Source organism: Gobius niger (genome assembly GCF_951799975.1).
Source record: "Gobius niger genome assembly, chromosome: 2".
Lineage (NCBI taxonomy): Eukaryota > Metazoa > Chordata > Actinopteri > Gobiiformes > Gobiidae > Gobius > Gobius niger.
In genome coordinates, this window is record NC_136853.1 from 358,856 (window position 1) to 382,061 (window position 23,206).

The 23,206-nt window shown below is 54.4% G+C and overlaps 1 protein-coding gene across 1 annotated transcript in view; it reads left to right on the forward strand.

Annotated features, from left to right (window-relative positions):
- LOC306959956 (DENN domain-containing protein 5B-like) overlaps nucleotides 1-22,546 on the forward strand; it is a gene marked incomplete at its 5' end in the record, with an annotated part of 67,868 nt that extends 45,322 nt beyond the window's left edge. The window contains 15 exons of the mRNA XM_079552214.1: nucleotides 742-889; nucleotides 1,431-1,512; nucleotides 13,558-13,683; nucleotides 14,138-14,290; nucleotides 14,505-14,601; nucleotides 14,843-14,900; nucleotides 16,772-16,900; nucleotides 17,063-17,184; nucleotides 17,264-17,409; nucleotides 17,475-17,593; nucleotides 19,017-19,189; nucleotides 19,266-19,348; nucleotides 19,660-19,786; nucleotides 20,247-20,409; nucleotides 22,132-22,546. Coding sequence (XP_079408340.1) covers nucleotides 742-889; nucleotides 1,431-1,512; nucleotides 13,558-13,683; nucleotides 14,138-14,290; nucleotides 14,505-14,601; nucleotides 14,843-14,900; nucleotides 16,772-16,900; nucleotides 17,063-17,184; nucleotides 17,264-17,409; nucleotides 17,475-17,593; nucleotides 19,017-19,189; nucleotides 19,266-19,348; nucleotides 19,660-19,786; nucleotides 20,247-20,409; nucleotides 22,132-22,315 — 1,910 coding nt within the window. The 3' untranslated portion in view covers nucleotides 22,316-22,546. The remainder of the gene's footprint in view (nucleotides 1-741; nucleotides 890-1,430; nucleotides 1,513-13,557; nucleotides 13,684-14,137; nucleotides 14,291-14,504; nucleotides 14,602-14,842; nucleotides 14,901-16,771; nucleotides 16,901-17,062; nucleotides 17,185-17,263; nucleotides 17,410-17,474; nucleotides 17,594-19,016; nucleotides 19,190-19,265; nucleotides 19,349-19,659; nucleotides 19,787-20,246; nucleotides 20,410-22,131) is intronic.
- Between the last annotated feature and the right edge of the window lie 660 nt (nucleotides 22,547-23,206).

The window sequence follows — 23,206 nt, forward strand, 5'->3', positions numbered from 1 at the left end:
GACCAATGTAAAGTGCTGGGGTTGGATTCACACTCACCTAAAAGCCCCTTTAGGTCGACCTAACTAAGGCCTGTGTGAAAACGCCTTCAGATGATTCTGGCTCGGAGGAGTCGGACCAGATTAATCTAGATTAAAATGTCTCGCTTGAATTCTGCTGAAGCCATTCGTGTGCTGCCCAAATAATGACTAAAAGTAAGTCTTTGAGAGCGAGTTTCTCAGGTCAGGCGGTGCGTTAGACCAGGGGCTCATCTCCTGTTTCCAAAATGCATCACAAACTGCTTGAGAACGTTCTACTATGATAATTGGTGATGAAAATAATTCATGCTCAAGAAGATGCACTTGTGTTTACTAACTGTTTATTCAGTTAAACATTCATTTTGAACTGTAGGCCGACATTTGAGGTCCTGATGAACTGTTTACAGTCAGTAGCTTTGTGACAAACTAAATCTCCTCTTCTGCAACTATGACCTGCTCAAGAACATGGGACAGTTGTGGCAGGAGTCCCCAAGTGTTTATTTACGGGTAATGTGGGTCATCTTACCAGATCAGAAAATATAGATTAACGGCCCTATTTTTTTTATCGCCCGATAAGAGTCTCGCGTTAACGCAGCACGTTAACGCCGATAACGGCCCACCTCTAATATATATGAATATTTGTTGTATATATATGAATATTTGTTGTATATATATGAATATTTGCTGTATATATTTGAATATTTGCTGTATACATGTGTGTTTCAGCCTGGGCCGTGGAGCAGCGCTGTCTGAAGCTGGACCACACTGCCGTGCTCCCTCACCTGCTGAACATGCGGATCGGTCAGGGCCGCTTCAGCCCAGGCTTCTTCCCGACGCTGCAGCCCGACGTCCTCAACGCCCCGCCCGGCAACAGGTGAGTCAGCGGAGTCACAGGCCCCGCCCCCACGCCAGGTCCTGGAGGGTTTACAGACTATACTGCAGCACAGGCCCCGCCCCCACGCCAGGTCCTGGAGGGTTTACAGACTATACTGCAGCACAGGCCCCGCCCCCACGCCAGGTCCCGGAGGGTTTACAGACTACACTCCAGCACAGGCCCCGCCCCCACGCCAGGTCCTGGAGGGTTTACAGACTATACTCCAGCACAGGCCCCGCCCCCACGCCAGGTCCTGGAGGGTTTACTCTACTATACTCCAGCACAGGCCCCGCCCCCACGCCAGGTCCCGGAGGGTTTACCATACTATACTCCAGCACAGGCCCCGCCCCCACGCCAGGTCCCGGAGGGTTTACCATACTATACTCCAGCACAGGCCCCGCCCCCACGCCAGGTCTTGGAGGGTTTACTCTACTATACTCCAGCACAGGCCCCGCCCCCACGCCAGGTCCTGGAGGGTTTACCATACTATACAGACTATACAGACCATACACCAGAGTAAACCCTGTTCCTTCCCTTCCAGGTGGACACACAGAGGCGCAGCCACTCCCTCCAGCCCTCAGCGAAAGAAGGAACCGCCCAGACTGGACAACGATCTGAAAGAGGTGCCGACCCTGCCCTACACCCCCGCCCTCTCCCCTCTGTCCTCCTCTGTCTGCTCTTTTACGTTTGCATGCCTCATGTCTGCTTCTCTTTGGTCTGCATGGCCGTGCGCTCGCGCTGTAGCCACAGGTGGAGGTGGAGCGCTCCTCACTCCTGAACTCCATGGCCTTCTGGGAGTGGGACCACGGCTCCGACCGCCCCCTCAAACCGCCCAAAAAGTCTGCGTCGGCCTCCTGCCTGGTACGTGCCGTGTGCCCCTCTGACCCAACGAACCCCCACGGTCTGACCCAACGAACCCCCACGGTCTGACCCAACAAACCCCCACGGTCTGACCCAACAAACCCCCACGGTCTGACCCTACGCTCCCCCACGGTCTGACCTGACGAACACCCACGGTCTGACCCTGCGCTCCCCCACGGTCTGACCCTACACTCCCCCACGGTCTGACCCTACACTCCCCCACGGTCTGACCCTACACTCTCCCACGGTCTGACCCTACACTCCCCCACGGTCTGACCCTACACTCTCCCACGGTCTGACCCTACACTCCCCCACGGTCTGACCCTACACTCTCCCACGGTCTGACCCTACACTCCCCCACGGTCTGACCCTACACTCCCCCACGGTCTGACCCTACACTCCCCCACGGTCTGACCCTACGCTCCCCCACGGTCTGACCTGACGAACACCCACGGTCTGACCCTGCGCTCCCCCACGGTCTGACCCTACACTCCCCCACGGTCTGACCCTACACTCCCCCACGGTCTGACCCTACACTCTCCCACGGTCTGACCCTACACTCCCCCACGGTCTGACCCTACACTCTCCCACGGTCTGACCCTACACTCCCCCACGGTCTGACCCTACACTCTCCCACGGTCTGACCCTACACTCCCCCACGGTCTGACCCTACACTCCCCCACGGTCTGACCCTACACTCCCCCACGGTCTGACCCTACACTCCCCCACGGTCTGACCCTACACTCCCCCACGGTCTGACCCTACGCTCCCCCACGGTCTGACCTGACGAACACCCACGGTCTGACCCTACACTCCCCCACGGTCTGACCCTACACTCCCCCACGGTCTGACCCTACACTCTCCCACGGTCTGACCCTACACTCTCCCACGGTCTGACCCTACACTCTCCCACGGTCTGACCCTACGCTCCCCCACGGTCTGACCCTACACTCTCCCACGGTCTGACCCAACGAACCCCCACGGTCTGACCCTACACTCTCCCACGGTCTGACCCTACACTCCCCCACGGTCTGACCCTACACTCTCCCACGGTCTGACCCTACGCTCCCCCACGGTCTGACCCTACACTCTCCCACGGTCTGACCCAACGAACCCCCACGGTCTGACCCTACGAACCCCCACGGTCTGACCCTACGCTCCCCCACGGTCTGACCCTACGCTCCCCCACGGTCTGACCCTACACTCTCCCACGGTCTGACCCTACGAACCCCCACGGTCTGACCCTACACTCCCCCACGGTCTGACCCTACGAACCCCCACGGTCTGACCCTACACTCTCCCACGGTCTGACCCTACGAACCCCCACGGTCTGACCCTACACTCCCCCACGGTCTGACCCTACGAACCCCCACGGTCTGACCCTACACTCCCCCACGGTCTGACCCTACACTCCCCCACGGTCTGACCCTACACTCTCCCACGGTCTGACCCTACGAACCCCCACGGTCTGACCCTACACTCCCCCACGGTCTGACCCTACACTCCCCCACGGTCTGACCCTACACTCTCCCACGGTCTGACCCTACACTCTCCCACGGTCTGACCCAACGAACCCCCACGGTCTGACCCTACACTCCCCCACGGTCTGACCCTACACTCTCCCACGGTCTGACCCTACGCTCTCCCACGGTCTGACCCTACACTCTCCCACGGTCTGACCCTACACTCTCCCATGGTCTGACCCAACGAACCCCCACGGTCTGACCCTACACTCTCCCACGGTCTGACCCTACACTCCCCCACGGTCTGACCCTACACTCTCCCACGGTCTGACCCTACACTCTCCCACGGTCTGACCCAACGAACCCCCACGGTCTGACCCTACACTCCCCCACGGTCTGACCCTACACTCTCCCACGGTCTGACCCTACACTCTCCCACGGTCTGACCCAACGAACCCCCACGGTCTGACCCTACGCTCCCCCACGGTCTGACCCTACACTCCCCCACGGTCTGACCCTACGCTCCCCCACGGTCTGACCCTACGCTCCCCCACGGTCTGACCCTACACTCCCCCACGGTCTGACCCTACACTCCCCCACGGTCTGACCCTACACTCCCCCACGGTCTGACCCTACGCTCCCCCACGGTCTGACCCTACACTCTCCCACGGTCTGACCCTACGAACCCCCACGGTCTGACCCTACACTCTCCCAGGGTCTGACCCTACGCTCCCCCACGGTCTGACCCTACACTCCCCCACGGTCTGACCCTACACTCCCCCACGGTCTGACCCTACACTCTCCCAGGGTCTGACCCTACACTCTCCCACGGTCTGACCCTACACTCTCCCATGGTCTGACCCTACACTCCCCCACGGTCTGACCCTACACTCCCCCACGGTCTGACCCTACACTCTCCCACGGTCTGACCCTACACTCCCCCACGGTCTGACCCTACGCTCCCCCACGGTCTGACCCTACACTCTCCCACGGTCTGACCCTACACTCCCCCACGGTCTGACCCTACGCTCCCCCACGGTCTGACCCTACACTCCCCCACGGTCTGACCCTACACTCTCCCACGGTCTGACCCTACGCTCCCCCACGGTCTGACCCTACACTCTCCCACGGTCTGACCCAACGAACCCCCACGGTCTGACCCTACGCTCCCCCACGGTCTGACCCTACACTCCCCCACGGTCTGACCCTACACTCCCCCACGGTCTGACCCTACACTCCCCCACGGTCTGACCCTACACTCCCCCACGGTCTGACCCTACACTCCCCCACGGTCTGACCCTACACTCTCCCACGGTCTGACCCTACGCTCCCCCACGGTCTGACCCAACGAACCCCCACGGTCTGACCCAACGAACCCCCACGGTCTGACCCTACGCTCCCCCACGGTCTGACCCTACGCTCCCCCACGGTCTGACCCTACGCTCTCCCACGGTCTGACCCTACGCTCCCCCACGGTCTGACCCTACACTCCCCCACGGTCTGACCCTACACTCTCCCACGGTCTGACCCTACACTCTCCCACGGTCTGACCCAACGAACCCCCACGGTCTGACCCTACACTCTCCCACAGTCTGACCCAACGAACCCCCACGGTCTGACCCTACACTCTCCCACGGTCTGACCCTACACTCCCCCACGGTCTGACCCTACACTCCCCCACGGTCTGACCCTACACTCCCCCACGGTCTGACCCTACACTCTCCCACGGTCTGACCCAACAAACCCCCACGGTCTGACCCTACACTCCCCCACGGTCTGACCCTACGCTCCCCCACCGTCTGACCCTACACTCTCCCACGGTCTGACCCAACACTCCCCCACGGTCTGACCCTACACTCCCCCACGGTCTGACCCTACACTCCCCCACGGTCTGACCCTACACTCCCCCACGGTCTGACCCTACACTCCCCCACGGTCTGACCCTACACTCTCCCACGGTCTGACCCTACACTCTCCCACGGTCTGACCCAACGAACCCCCACGGTCTGACCCTACACTCTCCCACGGTCTGACCCTACACTCCCCCACGGTCTGACCCGACACTCTCCCACGGTCTGACCCTACACTCCCCCACGGTCTGACCCTACACTCTCCCACGGTCTGACCCAACAAACCCCCACGGTCTGACCCTACGCTCCCCCACGGTCTGACCCTACACTCTCCCACGGTCTGACCCTACGCTCCCCCACGGTCTGACCCTACACTCCCCCACGGTCTGACCCTACACTCCCCCACGGTCTGACCCTACACTCCCCCACGGTCTGACCCTACACTCCCCCACGGTCTGACCCTACACTCTCCCACGGTCTGACCCTACACTCTCCCACGGTCTGACCCTACGCTCCCCCACGGTCTGACCCTACACTCCCCCACGGTCTGACCCTACACTCCCCCACGGTCTGACCCAACGAACCCCCACGGTCTGACCCTACGAACCCCCACGGTCTGACCCTACACTCTCCCACGGTCTGACCCTACACTCCCCCACGGTCTGACCCAACGAACCCCCACGGTCTGACCCTACGCTCTCCCACGGTCTGACCCAACGAACCCCCACGGTCTGACCCAACGAACCCCCACGGTCTGACCCTACGAACCCCCACGGTCTGACCCTACGCTCTCCCACGGTCTGACCCTACACTCCCCCACGGTCTGACCCAACGAACCCCCACGGTCTGACCCTACGCTCTCCCACGGTCTGACCCTACACTCCCCCACGGTCTGACCCAACGAACCCCCACGGTCTGACCCTACGAACCCCCACGGTCTGACCCTACACTCCCCCACGGTCTGACCCTACGAACCCCCACGGTCTGACCCTACACTCCCCCACGGTCTGACCCTACACTCCCCCACGGTCTGACCCTACGAACCCCCACGGTCTGACCCTACACTCCCCCACGGTCTGACCCTACACTCCCCCACGGTCTGACCCTACGAACCCCCACGGTCTGACCCTACACTCCCCCACGGTCTGACCCTACACTCCCCCACGGTCTGACCCTACGAACCCCCACGGTCTGACCCTACACTCCCCCACGGTCTGACCCAACGAACCCCCACGGTCTGACCCTACGAACCCCCACGGTCTGACCCTACGAACCCCCACGGTCTGACCCTACACTCCCCCACGGTCTGACCCTACGAACCCCCACGGTCTGACCCAACGAACCCCCACGGTCTGACCCTACACTCCCCCACGGTCTGACCCTACACTCCCCCACGGTCTGACCCTACACTCCCCCACGGTCTGACCCTACGAACCCCCACGGTCTGACCCTACACTCTCCCACGGTCTGACCCTACACTCCCCCACGGTCTGACCCTACACTCTCCCACGGTCTGACCCTACACTCTCCCACGGTCTGACCCTACACTCCCCCACGGTGTGACCCTACACTCCCCCACGGTCTGACCCTACACTCCCCCACGGTCTGACCCTACGAACCCCCACGGTCTGACCCTACACTCCCCCACGGTCTGACCCTACACTCCCCCACGGTCTGACCCTACGAACCCCCACGGTCTGACCCTACACTCCCCCACGGTCTGACCCTACACTCCCCCACGGTCTGACCCTACGAACCCCCACGGTCTGACCCTACGCTCCCCCACGGTCTGACCCAATGCTCCCCCACGGTGTGACCCTACACTCTCCCACGGTCTGACCCTACACTCTCCCACGGTCTGACCCTACACTCTCCCACGGTCTGACCCTACACTCTCCCACGGTCTGACCCTACGCTCCCCCACGGTCTGACCCTACACTCTCCCACGGTCTGACCCTACACTCTCCCACGGTCTGACCCTACACTCCCCCACGGTCTGACCCTACACTCCCCCACGGTCTGACCCTACACTCCCCCACGGTCTGACCCTACACTCTCCCACGGTCTGACCCTACGAACCCCCACGGTCTGACCCTACACTCCCCCACGGTCTGACCCTACACTCCCCCACGGTCTGACCCTACACTCTCCCACGGTCTGACCCTACACTCTCCCACGGTCTGACCCAACGAACCCCCACGGTCTGACCCTACACTCTCCCACGGTCTGACCCAACGAACCCCCACGGTCTGACCCTACACTCCCCCACGGTCTGACCCTACACTCTCCCACGGTCTGACCCTACGCTCTCCCACGGTCTGACCCTACACTCTCCCACGGTCTGACCCTACACTCTCCCATGGTCTGACCCAACGAACCCCCACGGTCTGACCCTACACTCTCCCACGGTCTGACCCTACACTCCCCCACGGTCTGACCCTACACTCTCCCACGGTCTGACCCAACGAACCCCCACGGTCTGACCCTACACTCCCCCACGGTCTGACCCTACACTCTCCCACGGTCTGACCCTACACTCCCCCACGGTCTGACCCTACACTCCCCTACGGTCTGACCCTACACTCCCCCACGGTCTGACCCTACACTCCCCCACGGTCTGACCTGACGAACACCCACGGTCTGACCCTACACTCCCCCACGGTCTGACCCTACACTCCCCTACGGTCTGACCCTACGCTCCCCTACGGTCTGACCCTACACTCCCCTACGGTCTGACCCTACACTCCCCTACGGTCTGACCCTACGCTCTCCCACGGTCTGACCCTACGCTCCCCCACGGTCTGACCCTACACTCCCCCACGGTCTGACCCTACGCTCCCCCACGGTCTGACCCTACACTCCCCCACGGTCTGACCCTACACTCTCCCACGGTCTGACCCTACACTCCCCCACGGTCTGACCCTACACTCTCCCACGGTCTGACCCTACACTCCCCTACGGTCTGACCCTACACTCCCCCACGGTCTGACCCTACGCTCCCCCACGGTCTGACCCTACACTCCCCCACGGTCTGACCCTACACTCTCCCACGGTCTGACCCTACACTCCCCCACGGTCTGACCCTACACTCTCCCACGGTCTGACCCTACACTCCCCTACGGTCTGACCCTACACTCCCCCACGGTCTGACCCTACACTCCCCCACGGTCTGACCCTACACTCCCCTACGGTCTGACCCTAAACTCCCCCACGGTCTGACCCTACACTCTCCCACGGTCTGACCCTACACTCCCCCACGGTCTGACCCTACACTCTCCCACGGTCTGACCCTACACTCCCCCACGGTCTGACCCTAAACTCCCCCACGGTCTGACCCTACACTCTCCCACGGTCTGACCCTACACTCTCCCACGGTCTGACCCTACACTCCCCCACGGTCTGACCCTACACTCCCCCACGGTCTGACCCTACACTCTCCAACGGTCTGACCCTACACTCTCTCACGGTCTGACCCTACACTCTCTCACGGTCTGACCCTACACTCTCCCACGGTCTGACCCTACACTCTCCCACGGTCTGACCCTAAACTCCCCCACGGTCTGACCCTACACTCTCTCACGGTCTGACCCTACACTCTCCCACGGTCTGACCCTAAACTCCCCCACGGTCTGACCCTACACTCTCTCACGGTCTGACCCTACACTCTCTCACGGTCTGACCCTACACTCTCTCACGGTGTGACCCTACACTCTCTCACGGTCTGACCCTACACTCTCTCACGGTCTGACCCTACACTCTCCCACGGTCTGACCCTACACTCTCCCACGGTCTGACCCTAAACTCCCCCACGGTCTGACCCTACACTCTCCCACGGTCTGACCCTACACTCTCCCACGGTCTGACCCTACACTCTCCCACGGTCTGACCCAATGCTCCCCCACGGTCTGACCCTACACTCTCCCACGGTCTGACCCTACACTCCCCCACGGTCTGACCCTACACTCTCCCACGGTCTGACCCTACACTCCCCCACGGTCTGACCCTACACTCCCCCACGGTCTGACCCTACACTCTCCCACGGTCTGACCCTACACTCTCTCACGGTCTGACCCTACACTCTCTCACGGTCTGACCCTACACTCCCCCACGGTCTGACCCTACACTCCCCCACGGTCTGACCCTACACTCCCCCACGGTCTGACCCTACACTCTCTCACGGTCTGACCCTACACTCTCTCACGGTCTGACCCTACACTCTCCCACGGTCTGACCCGACACTCTCCCACGGTCTGACCCTACACTCTCCAACGGTCTGACCCTACACTCCCCCACGGTCTGACCCTACACTCCCCCACGGTCTGACCCTACACTCTCCCACGGTCTGACCCAACGAACCCCCACGGTCTGACCCTACACTCCCCCACGGTCTGACCCTACACTCTCCCACGGTCTGACCCTACACTCCCCTACGGTCTGACCCTACGCTCCCCCACGGTCTGACCCTACACTCCCCCACGGTCTGACCCTACACTCCCCCACGGTCTGACCCTACACTCCCCCACGGTCTGACCCTACGATCCCCCACGGTCTGACCCTACGATCCCCCACGGTCTGACCCTACACTCTCCCACGGTCTGACCCTACACTCTCTCACGGTCTGACCCTACGCTCCCCCACGGTCTGACCCAACGAACCCCCACGGTCTGACCCTACACTCTCCCACGGTCTGACCCTACACTCTCCCACGGTGTGACCCTACACTCCCCCACGGTCTGACCCTACACTCCCCCACGGTGTGACCCTACACTCCCCCACGGTCTGACCCTACACTCCCCCACGGTCTGACCCTACACTCCCCCACGGTCTGACCCTACACTCCCCCACGGTCTGACCCTACACTCCCCCACGGTCTGACCCTACACTCCCCCACGGTCTGACCCTACACTCCCCTACGGTCTGACCCTACACTCTCCCACGGTCTGACCCTACACTCTCTCACGGTCTGACCCTACACTCTCCAACGGTCTGACCCTACACTCTCCCACGGTCTGACCCTACACTCTCCAACGGTCTGACCCTACACTCTCTCACGGTCTGACCCTACACTCTCCAACGGTCTGACCCTACACTCTCTCACGGTCTGACCCTACGCTCCCCCACGGTCTGACCCAACGAACCCCCACGGTCTGACCCTACACTCTCCCACGGTCTGACCCTACACTCTCCCACGGTGTGACCCTACACTCCCCCACGGTCTGACCCTACACTCTCCCACGGTCTGACCCTACACTCTCCCACGGTCTGACCCTACACTCTCCCACGGTGTGACCCTACACTCCCCCACGGTCTGACCCTACACTCTCCCACGGTCTGACCCTACACTCCCCCACGGTGTGACCCTACACTCCCCCACGGTCTGACCCTACACTCTCTCACGGTCTGACCCTACACTCTCTCACGGTCTGACCCTACACTCTCCCACGGTCTGACCCTACACTCTCCCACGGTCTGACCCTAAACTCCCCCACGGTCTGACCCTACACTCTCTCACGGTCTGACCCTACACTCTCTCACGGTCTGACCCTACACTCTCCCACGGTCTGACCCTACACTCTCCCACGGTCTGACCCAATGCTCCCCCACGGTCTGACCCTACACTCCCCCACGGTCTGACCCTACACTCTCCCACGGTCTGACCCTACACTCTCCCACGGTCTGACCCTACACTCCCCCACGGTCTGACCCTACACTCCCCCACGGTCTGACCCTACACTCCCCCACGGTCTGACCCTACACTCTCCCACGGTCTGACCCTACACTCTCTCACGGTCTGACCCTACACTCTCCCACGGTCTGACCCGACACTCTCCCACGGTCTGACCCTACACTCTCCAACGGTCTGACCCTACACTCCCCCACGGTCTGACCCTACACTCCCCCACGGTCTGACCCTACACTCTCCCACGGTCTGACCCAACGAACCCCCACGGTCTGACCCTACACTCCCCCACGGTCTGACCCTACACTCTCCCACGGTCTGACCCTACACTCCCCCACGGTCTGACCCTACACTCCCCCACGGTCTGACCCTACACTCCCCCACGGTCTGACCCTACACTCCCCCACGGTCTGACCCTACACTCCCCCACGGTCTGACCCTACACTCCCCCACGGTCTGACCCTACACTCCCCTACGGTCTGACCCTACACTCTCCAACGGTCTGACCCTACACTCTCTCACGGTCTGACCCTACACTCTCTCACGGTCTGACCCTACGCTCCCCCACGGTCTGACCCAACGAACCCCCACGGTCTGACCCTACACTCTCCCACGGTCTGACCCTACACTCTCCCACGGTGTGACCCTACACTCCCCCACGGTCTGACCCTACACTCTCCCACGGTCTGACCCTACACTCCCCCACGGTCTGACCCTACACTCCCCCACGGTCTGACCCTACACTCCCCCACGGTCTGACCCTACACTCTCCCACGGTCTGACCCTACACTCCCCCACGGTGTGACCCTACACTCCCCCACGGTCTGACCCTACACTCCCCCACGGTCTGACCCTACACTCCCCCACGGTCTGACCCTACACTCCCCCACGGTCTGACCCTACACTCCCCCACGGTCTGACCCTACACTCCCCTACGGTCTGACCCTACACTCTCCAACGGTCTGACCCTACACTCTCTCACGGTCTGACCCTACACTCCCCCACGGTGTGACCCTACGAACCCCCACGGTCTGACCCAACGAACCCCCACGGTCTGACCCAACGAACCCCCACGGTCTGACCCTACACTCTCCCACGGTCTGACCCTACACTCTCCCACGGTGTGACCCTACACTCCCCCACGGTCTGACCCTACACTCTCCCACGGTCTGACCCTACACTCCCCCACGGTCTGACCCTACACTCCCCCACGGTCTGACCCTACACTCCCCCACGGTCTGACCCTACACTCTCCCACGGTCTGACCCTACGCTCCCCCACGGTCTGACCCTACACTCCCCCACGGTCTGACCCTACACTCCCCCACGGTCTGACCCTACACTCCCCCACGGTCTGACCCTACACTCCCCCACGGTCTGACCCAACGAACCCCCACGGTCTGACCCTACACTCTCCCACGGTCTGACCCAACAAACCCCCACGGTCTGACCCTACACTCTCCCACGGTCTGACCCTACGCTCCCCCACGGTCTGACCCTACGCTCCCCCACGGTCTGACCCTACACTCCCCCACGGTCTGACCCTACACTCCCCCACGGTCTGACCCTACACTCCCCCACGGTCTGACCCTACACTCCCCCACGGTCTGACCCAACGAACCCCCACGGTCTGACCCTACACTCTCCCACGGTCTGACCCTACACTCTCCCACGGTCTGACCCTACACTCTCCCACGGTCTGACCCTACGCTCCCCCACGGTCTGACCCTACGCTCCCCCACGGTCTGACCCTACACTCCCCCACGGTCTTACCCTACACTCCCCCACGGTCTGACCCTACACTCCCCCACGGTCTGACCCTACACTCCCCCACGGTGTGAGTCTCTGATGTGGTTGGACCTTGTCACTCTCCACTGGAGCTAACGGCCTCATTTGAAAGCTAAGATCTGCAAAACTGATCATGACTTTTTTTGTTGTGTTGTCACAGCGTTTGAGTCACCTTTTTGGAGCATTTTTTCGTCAGTTTTTTGTCTTTTCTTTATTGCGTTCTTGTTGATTTGCCTGCATGTTTTTGTAGCTTTTCTTTGGGCACTTTTCTGTCATATTTGTATCCTCATTTGTATCCTCATTTGTATCCTCATTTCTATCCTCATTTGTATCCTCATTTTTCGTTCAGTTGAAGGTTAAGGCGACCATTTTCCCCCATGTCTTAACATTGGAGATAAACGTTTTTCCAAACAGCACGTTCGATATGATCTTGTAAACCTTTTCAGACTGAGTTTCAGACCCTCCGAGCTTGACTCTAACCCTGTCTCCCCTTTATAACCCCTCTCTGCCTCCTCCCTCCTGTCTCCCCTTTATAACCCCTCTCTCCCTCCTCCCTCCTGTCTCCCCCTTTATAACCCCTCTCTCCCTCCTCCCTCCTGTCTCCCCTTTATAACCCCTCTCTCCCTCCTCCCTCCTGTCTCCCCTTTATAACCCCTCTCTGCCTCCTCCCTCCTGTCTCCCCTTTATAACCCCTCTCTCCCTCCTCCCTCCTGTCTCCCCTTTATAACCCCTCTCTCCCTCCTCCCTCCTGTCTCCCCCTTTATAACCCCTCTCTGCCTCCTCCCTCCTGTCTCCCCCTTTATAACCCCTCTCTCCCTCCTCCCTCCTGTCTCCCCCTTTATAACCCCTCTCTCCCTCCTCCCTCCTGTCTCCCCTTTATAACCCCTCTCTCCCTCCTCCCTCCTGTCTCCCCCTTTATAACCCCTCTCTGCCTCCTCCCTCCTGTCTCCCCCTTTATAACCCCTCTCTCCCTCCTCCCTCCTGTCTCCCCCTTTATAACCCCTCTCTCCCTCCTCCCTCGGGTCAGAAGCAGCTGCACGAGGCCCGCACTCTGAGCCTCCGTCAGCCCAAACTCTCGGATCTCTCTCCCGCCGTCATCGCTCAGACTAACTGGAAGTTCGTGGAGGGGCTCCTGAAGGAGTGTCGCATCAAGGTAACGGGGATTCACAGGGGCATCCCACACTTTTAACCCCGAGAATTCACAACCAGGAATGTTCATTATTACAGGCTGGATTTGGCCCATGACCGTCATGTCAAAACCACCGTTAAATTCCTCCATATGTGAGTCCAGTACAAACAGTAAACATGTGGCACTACATTTGGCTTTGAGATCATTTCATTTTGTTGAGAATTCTACAGTTTTTATGGAAGCACATGCTCCTTTCATCACGGTCCGGCAGCATCCATCAGATCCTACATTTCAACAACGGATGTGTTTAGTTTGAGAACTTAATCCAGGGTTTTAGATTCAGAGGAACAGTTTTGGGATAAGTGGAGTTGGAGGAAGGGCTGCTCTGATCTAAACATGCAGCGGAGGAAGTATCGATCAAGTTTGGAGATGTTTCCCTGGTTCCGTCTCCTGATCTTTAAGCGTGTGTGTGTGTCAGACGAAGCGCATGCTGGTGGCGAAGATGGGGCGCGAGGCGGTGGAGTTGGGTCACGGAGACGCCCTGATCACGGGGCTGGAGGAGAACACTCTGATCGCGTCCCTGTGCGACCTGCTGGAGCGGATCTGGAGCCACGGGCTGCTCGTCAAACAGGTGACTTTACATCGTTTATGGGCTTTACGAGTTTATCTGAGCCCACAAAAATCAGAAACTGAAGCGAGTTTGAGTTAGCGTTTAGCTCAGAGACACTTTGAGACGCTCACTCGTTAAAGGTCTGGACTCTCCATTAATGATTTCTACAATGGGTGATGGGTGATTTGAACTCATGTGTGGTTCCTCTTTGCTCATGTGATGGTTTCTTTTCCAGGGGAAGTCGTCTCTTTGGTCTCACCTGCTGCATTATCAGGCGCGAGAGGAGCGGCTGGCCCAGCAGGCGCAGCACAGAGGACACGCTAACGCACACGGTAATGCACATGCTAATGCACACGCTAATGCAAACCGGAGTCTTTTATTCAGACACTAAGTGAAAACGGTGTGTTCTAACTCAGTCCTAACTTTCCAAACATACTTTTAACATCCCAGTTCTTCACAAGGATGAGTATTTCAAAAAAGGTGACAGATCTTTCCACTATAGAACAGCTCTGCAAGTCTTAAATTAAACCACTTTAAACCTGGCTTTATCCATGATCCACATGCTGTTTCCAGGAGAGCAGGAGCGGAGCAGGTCAGACGGCACTCGCCTCGCGCTGCTGCAGGACATGAGGTTTGTACCGGGCGCTTCCTCTTCGTGGTGCAGCTGTGGGTCTATACACTGTGTTCCAAATTATTATGCAAATTGGATTTTTGTTTCAAAAAGGTAAAAAAACAACAATAATAATGAAACTCATGGATGGTGTCGTGTCTCGGGCTCTTTGAATCACTGACATTAATCTCAGATGATCAGTTTTCAGGTTAAGCCCAGTTCAGGGAAAAACTACTGAAAAAGGATGTTCCACTTTGTTAAGCAGATCATCATTTTCAAGCAATATGGGAAAGAAAAAGGATCTTTCTGCTGATGAAAAGTGTGAAACAGTTGAATGTCTTGGTCTCGGTATGAAAACCTTTGATATTTCATGAAAGATGAAGCGTAATCATCGAACTGATCAGAGATTTGTGGATGATTCAGACACACACGGGTTTATGCAGATAAAGGCACAATGAGGACGGTTTCTGCCAGACAAACACATCAGATTAGGAGAACAGATGCTACAAAGCAGCAGACAGGTATTTGAAGCTGCTGGTGCCTCTGGAGTCTCTGAACATGAAGGTGTCGGACCCTCCAGAGGCTGCAGTTGTGCATAAACCTTCTATCCGGCCTCCCCTAAACTGTTCACTGAAGCTGAAGCAGAAACGGCTGCAGTGGCTCAGAAATACATGAGACTCATTTTCAAACAGTCTTGTTCACTGATGAGGCCGTGTGACCCTGGATGGTCAAATGGATGGAGGAGTGGATGGAGGTGAATGACCACAATGTCCCAAAAAGGCTGTGACGTCAGTAAGGAGGGGGCGGAGTCAGTAAGGAGGGGGCGGAGTCATGGGGAGAGAGCTGGTCGGCCCCTTTAGGCCCTTTAGGCTCCCTGAAGGTGGGAAAATGACCTCTTTCTGACTGACCACTGACTTCTATGCTACAAAAAGAACAACATCCTCTTCATCATGACAACGCACCATGTCCTGCTGTAAAGAAAACCTCTGCATCACTGGCTGCTATGGGCATGAAAGGAGAGAAACTCATGATGTGGACCCCCTCCTCCCCTGACCTCAGCCCTATTGAGAACCTTTGGAGCCTCAACAAAAACAAACTATATGAGGGTGGGAGGCAGTTTTCATCCAAACAGCAGCTCTGAGGTTATTCTAACATCCTGCAAAGAAATCCAAGCAGAAACTGTCCAAAAACTCACAATTTTAATGGATTTAAGAATGTTTAAGCTGCTCAAAGAAGCTCCTATGGTAAAATATAACTTGACCTGTTTAGATGCTTTTGATTGAAATAGCTTTTGATTTCAGTAAATATGAGCTCCTAATGCTACAAATTCAACACATGAGCATTTTCAGTTAATTACAAGCTTTAAAATGTATTGAAACGATGAGTTGCAGAATAATTTGGAACAGTGGATTTTGAGGTTTTTACTATATTTATTTTTGAAAAAAATACTTTTATCACTGGGAGATTTTTTCCACCACATTTAAATGATCCTCGACCAGTTAAAGACTTGAAAATGATGCTGACTCTCATTTGAGTCGACAGTTTAGAAAATCAGAGAAAAATGTCATTTGCATAATAATTTTGAACGCAGTGTAGTTATCGTTGGTCTCCTCTGTGGGTTTATAGTTATCGTTGGTCTCCTCTGTGGGGTTGTGAGTAATCCTCGGTCTCCTCTGTGGGGTTGTGAGTAATCCTTGGTCTCCTCTGTGGGGTTGTGAGTAATCCTTGGTCTCCTCTGTGGGGTTGTGAGTAATCCTCGGTCTCCTCTGTGGGGTTGTGAGTAATCCTTGGTCTCCTCTGTGGGGTTGTGAGTAATCCTTGGTCTCCTCTGTGGGTCTATAGTAATCCTTGGTCTCCTCTGTGGGGTTGTGAGTAATCCTCGGTCTCCTCAGGCACGTGCAGCTGATGTCAGAGATCAGGACGGACGTGGGGCGAGCTCGGGCCTGGATCCGCCTCTCTCTGGAGAAGAAGACTCTGTCCCAGCACCTCAAGCAGCTGCTGTCCCGCCACGGCCTGAGCAAGTGAGTCAAACAAAGACTCCAGATAAAGACTTAAGACGGACCAAAGACCCTGTTCTGTCCACTGGCCGTTAAAAAGCATTGGATTTGAGTTGCTCCTTCCTTGTTTATCTTGCGTTCATGGATTAATCCTCCGTTCGACCTTTCCCTGTCTGTTTTTTTCAGAAAGCTGTATAAACGGTACGCGTTCCTTCGCTGCGAGGAGGAGAAGGAGCAGTTCCTCTTCCACCTTCTGTCCCTCAACGCTGTGGACTATTTCTGCTTCACCGGCGCCTACTCCACCGTCAGTGAGTCCAAACACACTCAGCAGCACTACATAACCTGCACTACATGAGGCAGAGGAACAGGAGTGTGTGTTCCCTGCAGTGATCCCGTACCGCGTGGCCATCGTGCCCATGAAGAAGCTCAGCAACAGCCTCCTGACCTCTAACCCCTGGGTCTGCGTGTCCGGAGACCTGCGAGACAGCGGAGTCCGGCAGATCCCCAAGAACCTGCTGGAGACGGGCTTCGAGGTAGCGTTCACTGGGATCAATAACACGATTGTTCTGATGTTCATGCTGTGTTTCCTCCGGTGCAGTGTCTGAACCTGGGGAAGCTGACCACGGCTCAGATCGGCCACGACAACGCGGGGCTGTTGGCCAACTGGCTCGTCGACTGTGTCCTGGTGCGGAACGAGATCACCGGACACACCTACAGGTAGAGATCAACCGATAAATCACCCGGTCAATATGTCGAGGATTTTACAATATCGGCCGATGTCGCGCTGATGAAAGACGATGTCTCTGGGACTGAAAGTGATCAAGACTTTCCCATTGTTGTGTTGGAAAGAGCGAAGTCAGGACTTTAAAACAAGTCCACCCACAGGTCTCTCGGCCTCAGGGGAACAGAGAGACAAGTCCTACAAGTTTGTTAAAGGACCAGGCCACAGTTTTTCCATACTGAGATATGTTCTTACCTGAGCTGTGACGAGTTCTTTAGGACCTGTCTGATCTTCAGTCACGTAAACACAGCGCAGACGGCGTTAGCATTTAGCCTCTCCCTCTCTCCTCTATAGCTCCAAAACAGGTCAAGATAGAAGCTACCAAGCTCTTCCACGTTTTCCCTATTTAAATATGGTTACGTGAAGTGTTCCACTACAAAGTATAATTACACACAATTAAACAATGTGGATTTTCTAAGTGGATAAAAGGGGGGACTATATTGTAAGGCGTAATAATACCAGGAGGAGTTCGAAAACCAGATGCCAAATTACAAAAAAACGGACAAAAAATGACAAAAAATTTACAAAAAAATGTCAAAAAAAATGACTAAAAAATGACAAAAACTGACAATTAAAAAAATAAAATAAAATGATTACAAAAAATTACACAAAACTGACAAAAAAACAGACAATTTTTTTATTACAAAAAATGACCAAAAAATGACAAAAAATTTACAAAAAAAATGACAAAAAAATGAAAACAAAAAATGACAAAAAACACAAGTTTGAAATCCGCGCAGTAATCTTCACTTTACTGCGCAGATGCCAAACTACTCCTGGTATTATTACGCCTTACATTATAGTTTCCCTTTTATCCGCTTAGAAAATCCACATTGTTTAATTGTGTGTAATTATACTTTGTAGTGGAACACTTCACGTAACCATATTTAAATAGGGAACACGTGGAAGAGCTTGGTAGCTTCTATCTTGACCTGTTTTGGAGCTATAGAGGAGAGAGGGAGGGGCTAAATGCTAACGCCGTCTGCGCTGTGTTTACGTGACTGAAGATCAGACAGGTCCTAAAGAACTCGTCACAGCTCAGGTAAGAACATATCTCAGTGTGGAAAAACGCTGGCCTGTTCCTTTAAACACAAGTTTCACTAAACCTCAGTCAATGTGGACATGAAGCTCAGACCCTGGAGAATTCAGTCGCTGGGTTAGGTTTAACCTCCACAGTTGTATTTCTGATTGCTGCGCAAAATGCCACTGGAAAAGTACAGAAACTATCAGTGAATACTCAGTACGGCCACTGCTGGAGCGGCCAGGTATGTTTATTTTTTTACAGGATTATAGACATTTGGAAACATCAGCCAGAAAAAGTCCGTCTCTAAATACGTGTGAATGTGTGTTTGGTGGTAGATTCCCGTGCGGGCGCTGGCTGGGCAAAGGCGTGGACGATGGCAGTCTGGAGCGGGTGCTGATCGGAGAGCTGCTGCCCCCTGGTGGTGGGGAGGAGGAGACGCTCCCTCAGCAGAGCTCCCCGTCCCAGACACGACGGGTCAGTCTGAGCAGCATCACGGCCAAAGGAAACAGTACGTTCCTCTTAGATCACTTTACTCCCGCAGGTTCCCAGGTGGTTTCAGCGCGTTTTTACTTTGGTGATTTCAGAACCGACCACGGGGCAGATCCAGGACGCAGTGGGAGAAGTGGTGAACAACATGATCAAGCACTTTCATAAACCGGAGAAAGAGGCGAGTCACAACTGGAGTCGGGCGGTTCCAGAGGGGGAGTTATTCAGTTTGTGTTTGGGACTAAAGCTGGTCTGACGTGTGGTTCCAGAGAGAGAGTTATTCAGTTTGTGTTTGGGACTAAAGCTGGTCTGACGTGTGGTTCCAGAGAGAGTTATTCAGTTTTTTGGGGGACTAAAGCTGGTCTGACGTGTGCTTCCAGAGGGGGAGTTATTCAGTTTTTTGGGGGACTAAAGCTGGTCTGATGTGTGGTTCCAGAGGGGGAGTTATTCAGTTTTTTGGGGGGCTAAAGCTGGTCTGATGTGTGGTTCCAGAGGGGGAGTCTGACGCTGCTGCTGTGCGGAGAGAACAGCCTGGTCACGGCTCTGGAGCAGCTCTTTCATCACGGCTTCAAATCCTCCCGGCTCTTCCACAAAACCATCTTCGTCTGGGACTTTGTGGGTGAGAGTGCGGCCACAGCGCCCCCTCCTGCATGCAGGCAGAACTACTACATAAAGCTCCCACTCTCTCTTTGACCATCCCGCTCCATTTACTGCAGAACGATTAAACCTAAGGATATTTTTCTCCTTGAAACGCCTCGTTGCCTCTCGCAGATGTTTGTCTCTGTATCTACGTAAAATGTTAAAATCACAATAATGTCAGAACAATGGCATTTAGGTTTTTTCTGAACACACCAAATCCTGTCAAAGACTTTCATTCAAAATGCAGAATTGGCGAAGCATGTTTTTCTTAAAGTCAGCTTGTTGTTTCCACCTGAGGCTGCTCTGATTCCACAGCTCTGCAGCCTTTTATAAAGTTAAAGCTATATTTATGTCTATATTTACTGTTCTATTCACCTAAATGTCCATTCTATTCACCTAAAAGCCACTGAAGCTCGTCCCCCCTGTGTGTCTTTCCCCAGAGAAGGCCGTGTCTCACCTGGACTCCGTTGACCGTATGGGGGACCTCAGGGATCAGGACCAGGGCCGCTGCTCTTTGTGCCGTTACGTTCAGGCCATCGGCTCGTCCTCGCAGAGCGTCGGGAAGGACGGCAAATTCCAGCGGCTCGTGTGTCTGGGCACCAGGTGACTGACCTGCAGACTAAAGAGTCAAAGACCATGTCATGATGAGAGTCTTTGAAAAGGAGAAGCACAAGCCTGAGCTCAGGCACTCTCCCCAAAGGGCACTTATGTGGCTGCGCACCGTTAAAACCATACCAGTTTGGCATCGAAAAGAAAGGGTTAGTTAAAAATAAAAGTATCAAAAACAGGAACTGAAAAGAGATATACATCTTCAAGTTTTGATGCATCAAATTTAAAAAGAAAAAAGTGAAACATAAGTTTAAAAAAAAATGAAAATAAGGAGGAAAATTGAGAAAAAAGTGGAAAAATACAGGTAAATTTCGAAACAAACTGGGGGGAATTAAAATTTCGGAGGGAAAGTTGGAAAATTTGGAGCAATTAAAAAAAAAAAGGAGCAGAATTGGGTTAAAAATTGGAAAAAAATCTAGTACCTTTTGGAGAAAATAAGGAGAAATTTAGCAAAAAGTAAAAAAGAAACAAGTGGGAACATTTGGGGCAGAAATAAAAATGTGTAAAACAAAATGGGAAAATGGAGGGAAAATGTTTTTTTTTTCTGCCTTTTTGTAGTTCAAGGAAGTTTCTATGTTGGAAAGAAATGGATAGAAAATTAATAAATGAACATTATTAAGATACAGATAATTTAGAATAGGTGTCAAATAAAGTATCGTTCAAGTATCCGTATCCAAAACCAAGTATCAGGGAGGGGGGGATAACGGTATCCAGCCCTGCTCATGAGAGCAAAAAATCACAGGGATTATGCACTTTTAAGGTCTTTTAAGGGTTCAAACACTTAATAGAAGACAAAAGCAGAGCAAAGAACTTCATGATTGTTCCATTGGCGATAAAATGGTCCAAACCGACTCAAAATCAGCACAAATTGCAATCATTCAAGTGCTTTTATACAGGGAAGATTGCATTTTAATCATTTAGGGATGGGTTATGAAAATGTTCTGCCGATATCGATACCCGATATTTACCTTGCTGCTGTTGCCGATATCCCATTTTTGACGATATTTATTCAAACGTTCAAAATCAATAGAAAGGCTCACTCAAAATGTTTTAAAGTTTGCAAATTATCATTCCAATATTGGAAAATAAAGAATACAATGCTATGATGGAACAAACAATGCTTTTTTTAAAAGAAGAAGATTAAAAAGATCAATGCAATGTTGGATGTTTACTCAGACCTACTTATTATTACTGTACTTTCACCATCTCCTCTAATGGGGAACTCCAGGAATATGCTACTATTTGTTGTGTAATTTATTTTATTAAACATGTATCCTCCCATGTGGTTTAAGTTACATGTTTAAACTTTTATCAAATCTGATGGACTTCACCGCTCACAGCTCTGGAAAGCTTTTGCAAAACAATCATGTCACTAAACTTATGAGGTCAGAATGTTAAGATTTAGAGTTGGTTTAGAGCAGGCAAAAGGCAGACAGTAGATTTACAAGATTAGTAACCACTTTTCTAATGATGAATGAATACAAACCGACTTTCTTTTGGAGACTATTTCTTCTATGCTGGAGGTTCTTAAATATTTAGGAGCCAACATTTGCTCCAGCCAGATCAGCGTCTACACTGATGCTTTCAAGTAAACTACGACATCACGGCGCAGTCAATAAGTCAAAGAACATAATATCCGACATTTGACAACATTACAGATATCGGTCCATCCGTAGTTGAAGTTTCTCTGTGACTGACACGGTCTTCTTCTCTCAGGGACCGGCTGCTGGCTCTGTGGCTCCCCCTGCTGGCCGACTGCCCCGTGACGCTGCAGTATTACGAGGACGCCGCTCTGCTTCGAGACCGCGCCGCCGTCCGCCGCCTGAGCGAGGTTTTGGTCACGCTGCACGAGTTTCCCGTCACACTGGAGGCGTCGCTCGTCAGGGGCATCAGGCTGTGATCGTCAGTTTACTTTAGTTTTATTTAGGTTTTTAAATTCAGGTCCGTTTGCTGGGGTTGGGATTTCAAGGCGCAGAGCTGCGGACGTTCAACCGCTTTGTTTTGGGTTTGTCTAAGCAGGAACAGGAGGCTGTGGGTTCCACTCCTGACGTAGAACTGTGAACAGTGGAACTGGTGGAGTTTTGTTATAAACCTGTGCAGAGAATGATATTTTTCTTGACAAAGGAATTGTACAGAGATTGTAAATACTTTTGAGTGAAATGTTATTTATTTTGTCTGTAATAAAAGGTTTGAGATCTTCATTGTGTCTCGTCATGTGACCAGTTGAATTACACTGAATATTCAGACTAATACTGAGGCCATGATAACCACCATAGTCCTTAGGTGGGTAAATAAACCGGGCGGCACGGTAGCGCAGCGGTTAGCGCCTCCGCTTCACAGCTAGAAGGTCCCAGGTTCAATTCCCACCAGGACGGGGCCTGTGTGGAGTTTGCATGTTCTCCCCGTGTCTGCGTAGGTTTCCTCAGGGTACTCCGGTTTCTCCTACCACTAAAAACATGAGCAATAGGTGAATCCTCCAGCCAGGTGATTCTGACCATCAGGCTCCACATCATGGAGATGGGTCCCCGGGTGCGGCACTGCCGTCGCCCACGGCTCCTTACGGGTTGCCCCAGTGGCATCGAAGGATGGGTTAAATGCAGAGGACAAATTTCCCTACGGGGACAATAAAGTATACAAACAAACAAACAAACAAATATTAATTACAGCTTTACTCTGGGGAAGTGACAATTTGATTAAGAAACATTGAAGTAGGAATAAGGAGAATTTAAAGATCTCTGACTCACTTCTAGAACAGTACAGAGTGCATACATACATTTATGTTATTTTTGTT